The 14,505-nt window shown below is 55.5% G+C and overlaps 1 protein-coding gene across 1 annotated transcript in view; it reads left to right on the forward strand.

Moving 5' to 3' along the window:
• The window catches only part of Wbscr17 (Williams-Beuren syndrome chromosome region 17), a 168,174-nt gene that overhangs the window by 151,647 nt on the left and 2,022 nt on the right, over nucleotides 1-14,505 (forward strand). Inside the window, exons 16-18 of the mRNA XM_013033173.1 lie at nucleotides 801-986; nucleotides 3,476-3,613; nucleotides 5,405-5,500. Coding sequence (XP_012888627.1) covers nucleotides 801-986; nucleotides 3,476-3,613; nucleotides 5,405-5,500 — 420 coding nt within the window. The remainder of the gene's footprint in view (nucleotides 1-800; nucleotides 987-3,475; nucleotides 3,614-5,404; nucleotides 5,501-14,505) is intronic.

The raw sequence follows: 14,505 nt of genomic DNA on the forward strand, positions 1-14,505 counted from the left end.
GAGAAGCATGTTTGGAGCTGCGGCGGGAAATCCTGCTTCTCAGAAGCTGTGAGACACAAAGCCAATCGAGATGCGTTTCTGTGGGAGTTTGTGAGGACAGCTGCAGGGCCTCCCAGTTCAGAGGAAAAGGAGGCATTATGTACCTGAAGACACAGCCCACAGCCTGCAGGGGGAGGGGGGAGGGGGAGGGGGGCAGGAGAAGGAGGCGGGCCCGCTAGATGGCCCCTCCCAGAAGAGGCCACAGGACCCTGGGAGGAGCATCCTCCAGCCAGGAGCCCTGCTCTCACACCTGCTTGAACCTATAGACAAAAGGCTGAGTTCTGCTGCGCCTCCCACAGCCCAGGCCATTCTGTGTCATTCATCCCTGCGGTTGGCCAAGATGGGCTCAGCCACAAGGGAAGCCTCCTTACCAAGACCAGGCCACCAAACACGGTGGTTCATGCAGTTCCAGCCACGTGAGAGGAACAGGCCAGGGGAGCACAGTACCAAGTCAGCCTGGGCAAAAACATGAGATCCAATCAGAGATAGAGACAGAGGTGGAGATTGACAGGGAAGAGATGCATGGTCAGGCTAGGGAGGGAGCCGTGGGATTGGGGGTCCTGGAGCGGAACCCCTCCCCCGAGCCACCTGGGCAGCTGCGGCACTGCGGTAACAAGCAGCCCAGCACTCTCGGTGGAGGTGCATGGCAGACAGGGTTTCTCATGCACTGCCTTGGGTCAGCCATGGTTGTGGGGGAGGCTTGTCTCGGGGAGTACTGGTACTCTGGGGTCCCCTGGGATGACGGGCTCGCTGTACCCCAGGTGTGGCTGTGTGGGGGCAGCATGGAGGTGCTCCCCTGCTCGCGTGTGGCACACATCGAGCGGAAGAAGAAGCCGTACAACAGCAACATCGGCTTCTACACCAAGAGGAACGCGCTGCGAGTGGCCGAGGTGTGGATGGACGACTACAAGTCCCACGTGTACATCGCGTGGAACCTGCCACTGGAGGTAAGACCCCGCCCACTGCAGCCAGACACGGCCTGCCCCCTCTGCCACCCCACCCTCGCCCCGCCCCCACCCTGCCCCAGCCCCTCACCCACCCCTGCTCCTATCCTATGAGCTCTTCCCATAAGTTAGTGCTTCCCTCTCAGAAAGATATTTGTGTGGACAGTTCTGAATCCTCCCAGAAGGTTCCCAGAGGTCGAGGTAGCCCCCTGCTTTACACTGGCACAGGTGCAGGGCACGTACAGAGATCCGTGGGGTCTTGGTGATCCAGGTCCTTTGCCATTCGTTCACAGCCCCACTCCTAGACAGACATCCAGCCCAGATTTGGTCACCTGCCCCTCACCGGCTCTCACATGGGCCCCTGGAAGCCCAGCCGCCCTCCCACACACCCACACATGTCCCCCACATCCTCCTTCCCCCCAAAAGCTGAGGCCTGAGCTCGGAGAGGCCCATCCCTAGAGGCCCGCCACAGAGAACCCATGCAACAGGACAGCTCCTGGATGCCTGCTAGGAGCCCCAGGCTGCTGCGGCAGGGCTCGTTGGGAGAGTGCCTGCCCAGCACAGCTGTGACCCTGAGATCCAGCCCCAGTGTACCCACAGAAGGAATCTCAGCTCTCTCTTCCATGCTGTTCTTGTGTCTTTGTCAAACACATCTCTTATCTATGTGCATTTCCTCAGCTTTCAAACTGTCTTATCTATGTGCATTTCCTCAGCTTTGGGGGTGGTGGTAGTAAGCAACAAGTCCTTAGCCTCACAAGGGCTCCAGGCAGGGCCAGGCACAGGGCACAGGGTACAGGGCCCTCCTCCTTCTCCATGGCATGGGGCGGGGAAGGGGGGCTGCACCTGCAGCCTCTGGGGGTTTCCCATCCTTCCAGAGCAGTCACTTATCCAAGCCAGTATCCTGGGATCGTTCCTGGGCGGGTTCCCAGCAGGAGGCTGGGGTGCCCCAGCCCAGCGCAGCGGAAACACTTTCAAATGTGAAGTTTACGTGAGAAGACAGTTTGGAGGACATGGGTCACTGTTAAGACTTGTGAAATAGGTTCTGAAGAACTGAGATCCGGTGAGGCATGCCTGTAATCCCAGCGTTCCGGAGCTCTAGTCTAGCTGGGTTATTCAGCACTTTTGAGGCTTCTGGGGCTGCATAGGGAAACCCTATCTCATGAAAATAGAAAGAAGGAACATGAACTGAAAATGGCTTCCGGATAGTCTGTCCTGAGCTGTACTTGGACACTTTGTTACCACATAATGAAAGGTAGCAGTTTGCTGACCCCGAAGTTCCTTCTTTCCATTATCTCATTTGATTCTGTTCCAGCAACATAAAGTGAGAATTGGTGTTTCATTTAATTTTATTCATGATGCTTACACCTGTTTGACCTTTTTTTTTTTACTATGCATGCACAGCACATCTTTATAAAATTTAATTTATACCTGGGACCCAGTAAGTCATAACAATTAGTCATAAAATAGAACAGTTCTAACAGTAAACTATAGTGAACCTTACTTAAAATTTACAGATTCTTTCTAGGATAAATTTAATATGGTACCACAGTTTGAACTTGGAGTCCTTGAGCTCTCACTTGGCTTTCTTCCATCTGGGAGCTAATTCTGCCATTTGAGCCATGCCTTCAGCCTAGATTTTTACTGGTTGGTTGAAGATCATTTTTAGTTGAAGATGTTTTGGGCTGGATTCAAACTGTGATCCTCCAGATCTCAGCCTCCTGATAGCTAGGAGTAGAAGCATGAGGTCCTTTCATACTTGGAGCCACGTTTGGTTGTGAAGAACTAAAGCTGCCACAAAGAAGCCACAGGCAGTAGGGGCCTTGCATTTGTTGCTGGTCCCCTGGGCTCTGCCACACATTTTAGGGATGACCATGTCCACTCATCGTGCTAATTATGGTTGAGCGAAGAGTGAAGTACTGCTTTTGAGAAGCCTATCTTATGGCCCAGACAGTGAGCTGTGTCTAGGTGCTGCTTCCCATCCCAGCTTCATTTCTGCAAAAGCAGAGTGAATTATTCATTAGAGCACCATTACAAGCTCTGCGATGGGAAATTATTTTCCTTTCTGCATATAATGAACTCCACAACGAGTTGGCAAAGGGGGAAATTGCATATGGATGGGAAAGGAAGACGGGAGGTTATAGCATTGATTTTTCTTGTCTTAATCAAATAATTCCTCTAATAATTGGCTTCGATGGCTGCCAAGGAGAGTGGGAGAGAGCTGGGGATGTGGGTAACTCCAGCAGGTCTCAAAACTCCTGTGCAAGCCAGGGGCACCTGGAAAGAGGTCGCGGCCTCCTTTGCCCCCAGTCCCCCTGGGACCTCCAGCCATCCTGTGTCCCCAGCCCCCCCCCCCGCACCCCATGCTCCCTGGACCTCCCCATGCCCCACAGTCCTTCCATGCTCCTACCCCCTCCCTGTGTTCCCTGTGCCCAGCCAGCCCCATCGTCCGTCCATCTGTCCGTCCTGATGCCCCTCCACCTCTCTGTATCTAGAACCCAGGGATCGACATAGGCGATGTTTCAGAGAGAAGAGCTTTGCGGAAAAGCTTGAAGTGTAAGAGTTTCCAGTGGTACCTGGACCACGTCTACCCCGAGATGAGAAGATACAACAACACCGTGGCCTACGGGGAGGTAACATGGGCCTAGCCCCTCGGGGTGTGGAGTCTGCCTCCTGCCCTCCCTCCCTGCTTTCCTTCTCTCCCTTCCTCCCTGCCTCCCTCCCTCCCTCCCCTCTTCTTCCCTCCTTCCCTTCCTTTCCTTCCACTGTCACTCCTTTCTTCTCTCTCCCTCTCTCCCTTCTCTCTCTTCTCTTTTCCTTGGCTCCATCCCTGCCTCCCTTCCCTTCCTCCTTCCCTCCCTGCCTCCCTTCCCTTCCTTTTTCTCCTCCCCTGCCTTCCTTCCTTGGCTTCCCTCCCTCCCTGCCTCCTTCCCTCCCTGCCTTCATTCTCTTCCTCCCTTCCTTCCCTCCCTCCCTCTCTTCCCTTTCTCCCTTCCCTTCTCCTTCCTTTCCTTCCACCTTTCCACTTTTTCTCTCTTTCTTCAGCTCCCCCTCCCTCTCTCTTTTCTCTTTTCCTTGCCTCTCTCCCTCTCTCCTCTGGAGAGCTGGCTAGGGGTGAGCAGCAAGCCAGTGGTGACAGGTGCAGCTGCTGTCTGTGGCTGAGGGTGTGGGTGAGCTGCCATGAAGACCCCTGGGGCGGGGCGGGGGGCAGGAAGCGGAGTGTGAAGAGGGGGAGGGGCGCAGAGAACCCCAGACCCCGGCACAGTCCAGCGCCTGGATGGACCAGAGCCCTGCACTTGCTGCACACCTGTGAGAGTCTACCAGTCCTCACTCCCCACAGGCCCTCACTCCTAACTCCCCTCTCTGTTCTTCAAAACCAAATGTAGTATTTGTTTGTTTTAAAAATTATCAAAGTAAGACCAAATATAAAGGAGTCACAAACACCACAGGCAGGGAGGACTCTTCCTGAAACAATTGGGCAGATAGCCTCACTTTCTAGGAAGCAAACCCATTCCAATGCTTCTCAGCCACATGTCAGGTAGACAGCCAGGGAGAAGAGGAGAGGGGAGGGCTCTGAGCTCTGAGGGGAGGGCTTAGCAAGGCCCTGCCAGGGGAGAGAGCAGCAGAGCTGGGCTGCAGTGGGTCAGCAGCCCTGCCCCTGCCTGCGCTGGCCCGGGAAACAATGCAGTAGCAATCCAGGGCCTCCAGGCTGCAAATCCTCACAGACGAGCGGACCAGCCACTAATGTGCAATGAGTTCTGCACACTGACGGCAATTTGAAAAAATCGATTGAAATCACAAAATGAAACACTTCCCAGAGAAAAATAGAGCAAATGCAAGGAGGGCGTGAGACGCAAGAGGAACGTACAAATGGCTTACGTCTCAAGGAACGTTTAATTTCCTTCATCCTAAGAGAGCATGAGCTACTCTTTCACCCCAAGAAGAAGCGTTCCTTGTTGGGAGGGATAAAGTCATAAAGCCTGGCCTGGGGCCAGCGCCGGTGCTGTCCCTGTCCTGTCCCTGCCAGGCCTGGTGATGTGAAAGGTCCCACACCTCCTGGGGAGACTGCAGATTGAAACACGCTTTTTAGAAAGCAATTCCCAGCAATGTGTGTGGTTTTTTAAGCCAGGAATTTGAACAAGGGATGGAGAATTGATAGCAAATTTGTTCATCTAGGTGCTATTTGTTTTCTTGGAGCAAAAATATTGAATTTAACTTGAAGCTTAGTTAACCACATCACCGTGCTAGTTTCAACCATCTTGCAGCCCCTGCAAACACTGAGAGCAGTGGTTCAATAACCCGCAGGAAAGGCGGCTTCTAGAGGAAGAGACCAGGGCGTGGCGGGGGCGGGGGCGGTGCCACGAGGCTCTGCGTGGGCCACGGTACACAGGCTCTGACGGGCAACCCTGTGGCCTCCTTTGTAGCTGCGAAACAACAAGGCAAAAGATGTCTGCCTGGACCAGGGTCCCTTGGAGAATCACACGGCCATCCTGTACCCGTGCCACGGATGGGGGCCACAGGTAGGGCTCCCCTCGTCCCAGGAGGAGCTGTGTCCGTCCTCAGAGCCTTGTGGGTCTATTGGGAACTGTCAGGGCCCTTCCTCCACTTCCCTCCTTGTTCCCTGGCCTGTGGTCTTAAGAAGGTGGGGCCTGGGCACAGTGGCTCACACCTGAGAGACAGAGATCTGGAGGATGGTGGTTCAAGGCCAACCCAGGCACAAGAAGGAGACCTTATCTAAAAAAGAAAAAGAAAAAGGTAGGCAGAAAGGACTCGGGTGGGTTTAATGGTTTAGGGCCTACCTAAAAGGGACGGACGCCTTTGGTTGTTTCTGTAAAGAAGCCCAGGGGAGGTTTGTAATTGTGAGGTTGCATTTGTGGGAAAGTGCAAAGGCCCTGTGGAGCGTTCTACATATACACACAAGATGCTCTGTGTGCGCTCACCACAGCCACACCTCGGAGGAAGCATAGGTGGTGTCCAGTGCACCCGCCCTGGCGCCTCACTGGGTGGCTCTCCCGACCCAGGTGGCCAGCGCTGCTACCAGCAAAGATCCAGGAGAGGACAAGGCTGAGGTTCGCAGGAGCTTGAGAAGGATACATGGAGGAGCCAGCAGGAGAAGCTAGAGCCCCTTGAGTGAATTCTGCCTGGTTGCTCTGTGGAAGCCAGCTGTGTGTGTGTGTGTGTCTCTGTGTGTGTGTGTGTGTGTGTGTGTGTGTGTGTGTGTTCATAAACTCCCTAAGACTGGGTTAAAAAAAATTAAGTCAGAGGAGCTCTGAACATCTCATCCAAGTCAGGCTCAGAGAATCTGCCTCTAGTTAATCAGCAAAAAGCAGGGATAAGAATATGGTTCAAGTGGTAGAGCACCAGCTGTGAGCAAAGCACGCAGAGGGGCAGAGTGGAGAAGTACCTTTTGCTGGTTTCTCTGATGGGGGAAGGGGTTAAAGCCATTCCGGAAGTTAGCAGCCAGACACCAGAACCTGAAGGAGCTGGGGCCATTTGTGTTTCCCCAGGACTCCCCCCCATCACTACCCCTCCAGGCAACCGGGCCCCAGGGACCCCATCCCTCATGGGACCTGCAGGTGTCAGCACCATGCTGGGAAATTCCTCCTGCCTGGAAATAACTAGAATTCATCTTTCCCAGCCCCACCCACACCCAATGTTCCTGCCTCATCATTGATTATGGAACACCAAATCGGACAGTGCCCCCCATGATCCCTCCCGTGGGCTGGTTTCCTTCTATGAGCTGGTTTCTGTCCTGATCCGTGTCTAGCTCATCAAGCTCCCCTAAGCCCAGAGCCCTGCTCGCCTATGCCCTGCTTGCCCCCCAGGCCTGTGCCTTTCTCCCCCTGCCTATACCCTGCTCCCCACACACACCTGTGCCCTGCTCCCCTCTACCTGTGCCCTGCTCCCCACACACACCCGGGGCCTGCTCCCCACACCTGTGCCCTGCTCCCCACACACACCTGTGCCCTGCTCCCCACACACACCTGTGCCCTGCTCCCCACACCTGTGCCCTGCTCACACCTGTGCCCTGCTCCCCGCCCCACACACACACCTGTGCCCTGGCACCTTCCTAACAGCTTTGGAGTCACTGTTGTAGGCAAAGACTGAATCGTGGCTCCTGTAAGCAGACAAGGGTCCACGGTGGTCATCATCATTAGCTTAATTAATGGACTGTGTTGTAATTGATTATCAGGGAGCAATTAAGCAGGCATTGAGGAGGGCGGTTCCCAGGCTGGAAACCTGTGTTTATCAACAAGATAGACATAGTCATCCACCAATCACAGAGCCTGCTTGCTCCAAGGGCCTTTTAGCACGCTTCTAACTTGTCTGACTTGAGTTGACAAGCAGCCCCTTCTTCCTCGATGCCTGGTGTCGGTGGTTCATTCCTGCCATCCAGAAACTCACAAGGCTGCGACAGACGGATTGTGTTTCAAACCAGCCCAGGCAGGCAAGTCCATGAGACTCTCATTTACAGCTAAACACCCAAAAGCCAGAAGTGGAGTTGTGGCTCAAGTGGTAGGAGTACCAGCCTTGAGCAAAAGTTGCTCAGGAATAGCGGCTAGGCCCTGAGTTCAAGCCCCAGTACACAGGACACAGCAGCACCTCTCGGTGTCAGCTTGGACCCAGTGGCTTGAGGGGACTAGTGCCACAGGCCTGGCCACCGTCCCAGGCTCTCCCCTCCCTGGGATCACCCAGGGCAGCCCACTGGAGAGCCACAGGGCAGCCCTGGGAAGCTGCCAGGCCTTCCTGCAGCCCAGCTGCTCCCCAACACAGCCCCGAGCCCCCCCTCAGGGGCAAAGGTTGGGGAGACCCGCGGTGGACACTGCCCCAGGCCCAAGGGATTTTGGAAGTGTCTTTCTCCATAAAGCCCACAGGCTTCGGCTCCTGGGCCACTGTCCATGGTGCTGATGGGTGGCATGGGGCAGTGTGGCCATATTCAGCAAGGCCTTTCACCTCCAGTGCTGTGCGCTGCTGCTGTCCCCAGACACTGAGACTAGGCCCAGCAGCCCCAGATGTCTAGCGGGAGCTCTTCCTGAATTCTGCTGAGTTGGGGGTGGGGGTGGGGAGCCGCCACTGTTCAGGCACAGTGCGTGCTGAGGGGGCTTGGACAGCACTGAGGGGGAGGTCACGTGAGGGGGCCTTGGGCAGCACAGGGGGGCACAGTGTGTGAAGGGGTTCTGGGACAGTGCTGGGGGTGAGGACAGCATGGCGGGGGGGCTGGGGCAGCACGCGGGGGCACAGCACAAAGGGTTCTGGAACAGCATGAGGGGCGGGGACAGTGCAAGAGGGAACAGCGTGGAGGGGGGCTGGGGCAGCTCGAAGGAGGACATTGTGGAGGGGTTCTGGGACAGCGGGGGGGGTAGGGCAGCAAGGCTGTGGCAGTGGGGGGGGGACCAGGACAGTACTTTTCTCACACCCTTCCCCTCTTGCTCTCTTGTCCCTTCCCCGTCCCCTTGTGTTTTATAAACATGGGGTTCAGGTATGTCACTAGACTTGCCTTGACCTGTGGGTTCCGGGGATGCCCTAGGTCCATGTGTTACTGCGCCTGGCTTTAGTCATTTTACAAGTCTTGACAAACACCTGTGATCAAGCAATCTCATGTCAGTCGAGCTACAGACTGGTTCTGTCACCCCAAAGTCCCGCTGCGCTCCTTTCATTGCTCAGCGCGCTCTCTCCTCACCCAGAGCCTCTGTGGCCCAGGCTAGCCTCGAACTAACAACCCTCCCCCCTCAGCCTCTTGCACACTGGTGTTCAGGGGTGCCCCACTCCTATGTCCTTGTATACTTTACGTTCATCAGCTCTAGGCCTCCGTCAGCGGGCGTGCACCCCACCCGTGCCGGTGTGAATAGACACTCAGTGGCCTGTGGGTGGGACTTCCTCCTTCCCTCCCTGACCAAACCGCCGCTCTAGTCACCCTGAGTACACATGGCAGGCGAGCCCTGAGGGGAGGCCGCTGGTGCTGATTGAGGGGGGTCAGGCCCTGTCCGAAGGCCACCCAGCGGGGTGAGAGGGGGTGGCGGGCCGCTCCGCTCAGTCCAGATTCTCCATCAGCGCATCTCACCCTGCCCCTCCTCCTCTTCCTGGAGGCTCCAGTCCCTCTGTCAGTTCATCCATCACCCGGATGACAGATGAGAATTCTTTTTATCCCATAATTAAATTTAATCTGATGTTGGGCTCGTTCTGTGATGGCTTCATCTTCCCAGCGATGCGTCATCTGAGCACCTTGTCACCATGATGCATTGTGCCAATAAGACACGGCAGCCCGGATGGAATGACAGGCCAGGGTGAGCCGCAGGCACGGAAGAGGCAGAGCCAGGCACGTGCCGTTGGCGTGCGGCAGCCTCCTGGCTTCCAGTGCCGTCCTGTGCGTGCCGGGTTCCAGGAGGGAGATGGAGCCACCAAGAGCACAGCAGAGGACTGAGCACAGTGGCCCATACCTGTAACCCTCGCTGTGAGGGAGGCCGAGATCAGGAGGATCATAGTTCAAGGCCAGGAAACACACGAAGAAGGCCTCATTGCAACCAGTGAAAAGCTAGATGCAAACCAAGTGCTGGTGGCTCACCCCTGTAATCCCAGTGGCTCAGGAGGCCAACAGCTGAGGATCAGAGTTCAAAGCCAGCCTGGTACAGAAATGCCCATGAAAAAGCCGGAAGTAGAGGTGGCTCATGTGGTAGAGCACCAACCAGCCTCAAGTGAAAAAGTTAAGCAAGAGTGTGAGGCCCTAGGTCTGTGCCCCAATACAGGTTAAAAAAAAAAGGAGTGCAGTGCCTGACACTGCCATCCAAACCATCCAGGAAGTGTGGATAGGAGGAACGAGGTTCCGGCCAGCCTGGGCACAAGCATGAGACCCTCTTGAGTCAAAAAATAACTGCAGCAAGAAGCACTGAGGACGTGGTGCATATGTGTGCATCAAGAGCACCCTGAGTGCAGCACCTAGGGAAGTGGCTGTGGCCCCGGAGACAGGTCCCAGCGGGGAGGAAGCCTGCCCAGCTCCCCCCACCACAGGGCTTAGAGGCCTGGGTCGTGTGGAGATGGCAGGCCTGAGGAAACCTCCTCTTGCCCCTGGCGGACCCCAGCATGTGGGCAGACCGGAAGCGCTGCTCTGCAGGCTGAGATCCCGACACAGACCCCTCCCCTTTCCCCTTCCCTCACCACGTGGTTCTGCCCTGCGTGCATGCTGCCTCACTGCAGGTAGTGGGATGTTAAGAGCTTTCTTTCCTTGCTTTTCTGACTCATCTCCTCTCAAAATATCCCAAATGTGTCTGACTTTACAACCTGCCTCCTCCTCCTCCTCCTCCTCCCCCCTCGTGGGAGGGGCTTCCGCCACTGCCTTCCCTGGTGCATGGGGGTCACTTCCTGGAGTCCCACTTTCCTCTGGTCACACCTGGCCCTGGGGGGGGGTGTCCCCCACATGGAAAGCAACGCATGCTTTCCTAATTAATGCACTCTCAGTACCAGGCTTGTTCCGCCCCGCCAGAGCCCTGCAGAAAGCTTTCCAGCTCCTCAGAGGTTTGGTCACTTTCCTGGTGCAGACCACGTTGCCCATGCAACTAGTAGGCAAGTAAGGAAAGGTTTAAAAATCAAAGCTAATTCTCCTTTGCACGCGTGCGGGTACACACACACACACACACACACACACCAGTATTACTAGGGTTTGAACTCATGCCTCAGGTTTGTGGGGCAGGTGCTCTGCCACCTGAGTCACACCTTCAGTGTTTTTGCTGTGGTCATTTTTCAGATAGGGCCTCCCACTTTTGTCCTGGCTGGCCTTGAACAGCGATCCTCCTGCCTCCCGTAGTTGCTGAGCTGACAGTGTGAGCCACTGCACCAGCCAGCTGCGTTACTCCACCCACCTGTGGAGGGTGGAGTAAGTTTCACATGCCCTAAGGCTTCAGAGGGACACGCCCACTCGCGGTGATCACGCCCCCATCCACACAGGTGCCTGCGCCCTGTCCTTTCCTCTTCCACTGCTGGGCTACCTCCTCCCTTAGGCTGGCACTGGGGAGGCCTTCCTCCTCCACTGCTAGGCCGCCTCCTCCCTCAGGCCGGCACCAAGGGCCCCTCCCTGCCCACTGCTGGGCTGCCTCCTCCGTGCTCAGGACAGGAGGGATTTGATGATGTGAACATGCGCACGGGCGTGAGGTCTACCGCCATTGTGGTGAGCATCACGCGGGCAGTAAACAGGAGGACCGCCGTCCCTGGGCAGGAGGTGCGCAGGCTGCCCTTGGCTCTGGTCTGTGTGGAGTCTCGCACTGCAAGCTGTCTTTATTGACAGCTGGGTGGGTCTCCGTTCCACCCTCCTTCCACGGTTATTGGTTCTGTGTTGGTTGACTGGCTCTTGCCTGCATAGTTCAGATTTCCCGACAGGCTGTTTTAGGTTTGGGCTAATGGTTCTGTGTGTCTCAGATCCGCTCAGATGGGAAATTCCTTTCCCCCTCAAATGAGGATAAATTGTTCTTGGAACGCAGAGGGTTTGTTCTGAGTGCACCAGGGTTGTAGGCAGCTATGTCCGTCTCTCCCTTGGGCCTCGTGGCAAACCCAGAACAAGACATTCTGAAGGCGTTCAGAGGATTTGCTTCTTGTGACTTGCTTCCCTTGTGCTGCTGCTGCTGCTGGCCTAAAAACAACAGCCCAGAACCTGCACAGAGAAAGACACCACTGCACGGTTGTGTAAGTGGAGCCGGGAGGGATCAGAGGCCGGGCACGCTGGGGCCCGGGCACCCTGGGCCATCCAGGCCACACTGCTGGGCATTTCTAAGAAGCCTCAAGTCATCGCTCCGACCAAGTCAATGAGCCAAGGATAGGCGGGCATGGTGGGTCACACCTGCGATCCCAGCCACAAGGAAGACAGTGTGGGGTGGGATATGGGGGCGGGGGGGGGCATGGTCCATGTTAGCCCAGGGCAGAAGCACAATATACTAACTGAACAATAAGCTGCAGCAAAGGGCTGGGTCGTGGCTTGAGTGACCAGGCATCTATCAATGGAGAGTAAGGCCTTGAAAGTAAGCCTCAGTACCAACAGAGAGAGAGGCAAGGGGAGGGAGGGAGGGAAGGCTGGCAGGCAGGCCTTTTCAGCCCCAGGAAAGGAGTGCTGGTGAGTTCTGGGTCACAGTTCCCCAAGACTTTTTCACAAGAAGTCTGGTGTCCTCCATGACCAAAGGGGGCGTTTAAAGGAGGCACCACACCTGTACAGAAATGTCCAGCAGAACCCAGGCGTGAGGGGCAGAGCAGGGGATGAGGAAGGGGCTGGCCCTGGCCTGTCCTTCACCCTGGCCTCTGAACCTACCCGCCCGCCCAGCTCCCCGCACCACGCGGCTGCTTCGAGCGCCATCTGGCGTCGAAACAGAAGTCAGACTGACAGAGCCAGGCTAGGGTGCTGGGATGTCTCTGGGCTGCCCTGATCCAGGACTCCAGTGGCTCTGGTCCCTGCCCGCCCTTCAGAAGGACTGCTGGGAGGCAGCGAGGAGGGAAACAGGCTACAAAATGCATCACCGTGCCAGGGAGATCCGGGAGACAAGGTAATAGCTCTCACATCTACGGCTTGAGATTTTTTTTCAAGATTTATTTATATTTGTGATTTCCCTAAAAAAAAAAAAAATGCAAGCAGAGAGCTGGGTTTTATGGCTTGCACCAGTCATCCTAGCTGCTCAGGAGATGGAAATGTGCAGAACCATGATTCAAAGACAGCCAGGACAAAAAAAAATTGCAAGAGCTCATCTCAACCAATGAAAAGCTGAGCATGGTGGAACATGCCTGCCATCCTAGCAATGCGAGAAGTCCAGGTGATCAAAGTCCAGGTGTAGATCTGGGGCCCTCTGCTAAAGATGACCAAGAAGAGGGTCGGAGCCTGGAGGAACTGAGGAGAGGGAAAGGAAGACAGACTTGAGGAGCTAGGGGAGAAAGGCAGATGGGAGGCCGTGAGCCAGGGACAAAGGGCAAGAGCCCTTGGCCTGAGCGGATGGCCACAGAGCACTGTTGACAAGTAAATGCCCCAGTCAAAGAGGAGTGGAGATAGGAGCCAAGTGAGCACACACCTCCATGGTAACCCACAGACCCCACCAGAGCCCCACCACAGCCTCTGAGGTAGTGGGAAAGTTGGCTGTAAGCCTGCTGGGAAAACACAGGAGAGCTGCCACAGCCAATGCTGAGAGAGGCATGGGATGGGAAGACTCAAACCTCACCTCCAAGCTGTGATCGAACGTCAAGATTGGGGCAGCCAGGAGGGGGTAGGATCAGTGGGGTCACACAGAGAACCTCAAATCTGACCACAAAGCTGGGATTGAGCATCAAGACCAGGCAGGATCAGTGGGGTCACCCAAAGCCAGCAGCACCGCACAACTAATCCTGACAAGGGGACCGGGAACTTCAATGGAGAACCTTCTTCTGACAGATGGCTCAGGGACCCCTGCACACATGAACAAGGATGAATCTGCACCCGGCCATCCCTTGTGCCCCGGGGATGAACACAGCACAGATCAAAGGCCTAAATGGAGAAGCCTCAGAAAACGCAAGGAGAGGGATGTCTTCGTGGCCCTGCATTCGGCAGTGGTTCCCAAAACAACATCAAAAGTACAAGCAGCCAGGGAAAAAAACAGATGAATTGAACTTGATCAAAATGAAAACCTTTTGTATGTCAAAGAATGCTGCTGAAAAAGTTTTAAAAAACAGAATGGAAGAAAATATTTGTGAATCTGATAAGAAGTTCTGGCTTCCAGAATATACAAATAATTCATACAACTTAACACTAGAAAGGAAGCCCCATTTTTTTAAATTGGCAAATGTTCCAGATAGACATTTTCCCAAAGAAGGTGCAAAATGATCAGTAGGCACCTGTCCTGACCTTAATCCCTAACCTCTAACCCCAGCCCCAAATCCTAACTCCTAACCCTAAACCCCACCCCAACATGCTCACCCTTAGCTACTAGAGAAACCGCCATCAGGGCCCTCATGTCCCCTACCTGTGCCCCTTGCAGAGCTGGAATGAGCACACAGACAACGCCTGCTTGTCTGGGCTGGGGACATGCCGGTACCCCGGCTTCCTGATGCCAGGCATGCGGCATGGCCAAGCTGTGCTAGAATGCCACTTGTTGGTTCCCCAACTTGCCAAGGGTGTTGCCTCGGGACCCCAGGAGTCCTCATAGCGGGATGGAAGACGTGCATGCACACGGTCCACAGAGCAGCGTGGACCACACGGCCGGATGGTGGAGACCCCATACCCATCCACCTGCCGGTGCAGGGAGAAACAAAGCAGCCAAGACCAACAAGGGAACAGCTGTGCCACGAGAAGGACCAGAGCTCAAGGACCCACGGATTTGATGACTCGGGGTCCGAAGAGTTAAAATGGGACACCATGGAAGAGTGGAAATCACAGGCGGGCCTTGGAACGTTCTAGAAGGTGGCTGATGAGTAGCGTTGCATGGGAGAGAGGGCAGCGGAAGGGGTGCATCTGACCCGTGTAGGGTGTGAGCACGTAGAGGTGGGTTGGAAGGGAAACTCCCAGTGTACGTAATAGGATTGTAAGTGC

This window comes from Dipodomys ordii, unplaced genomic scaffold (assembly GCF_000151885.1).
Source record: "Dipodomys ordii isolate 6190 unplaced genomic scaffold, Dord_2.0 Scaffold164, whole genome shotgun sequence".
Lineage (NCBI taxonomy): Eukaryota > Metazoa > Chordata > Mammalia > Rodentia > Heteromyidae > Dipodomys > Dipodomys ordii.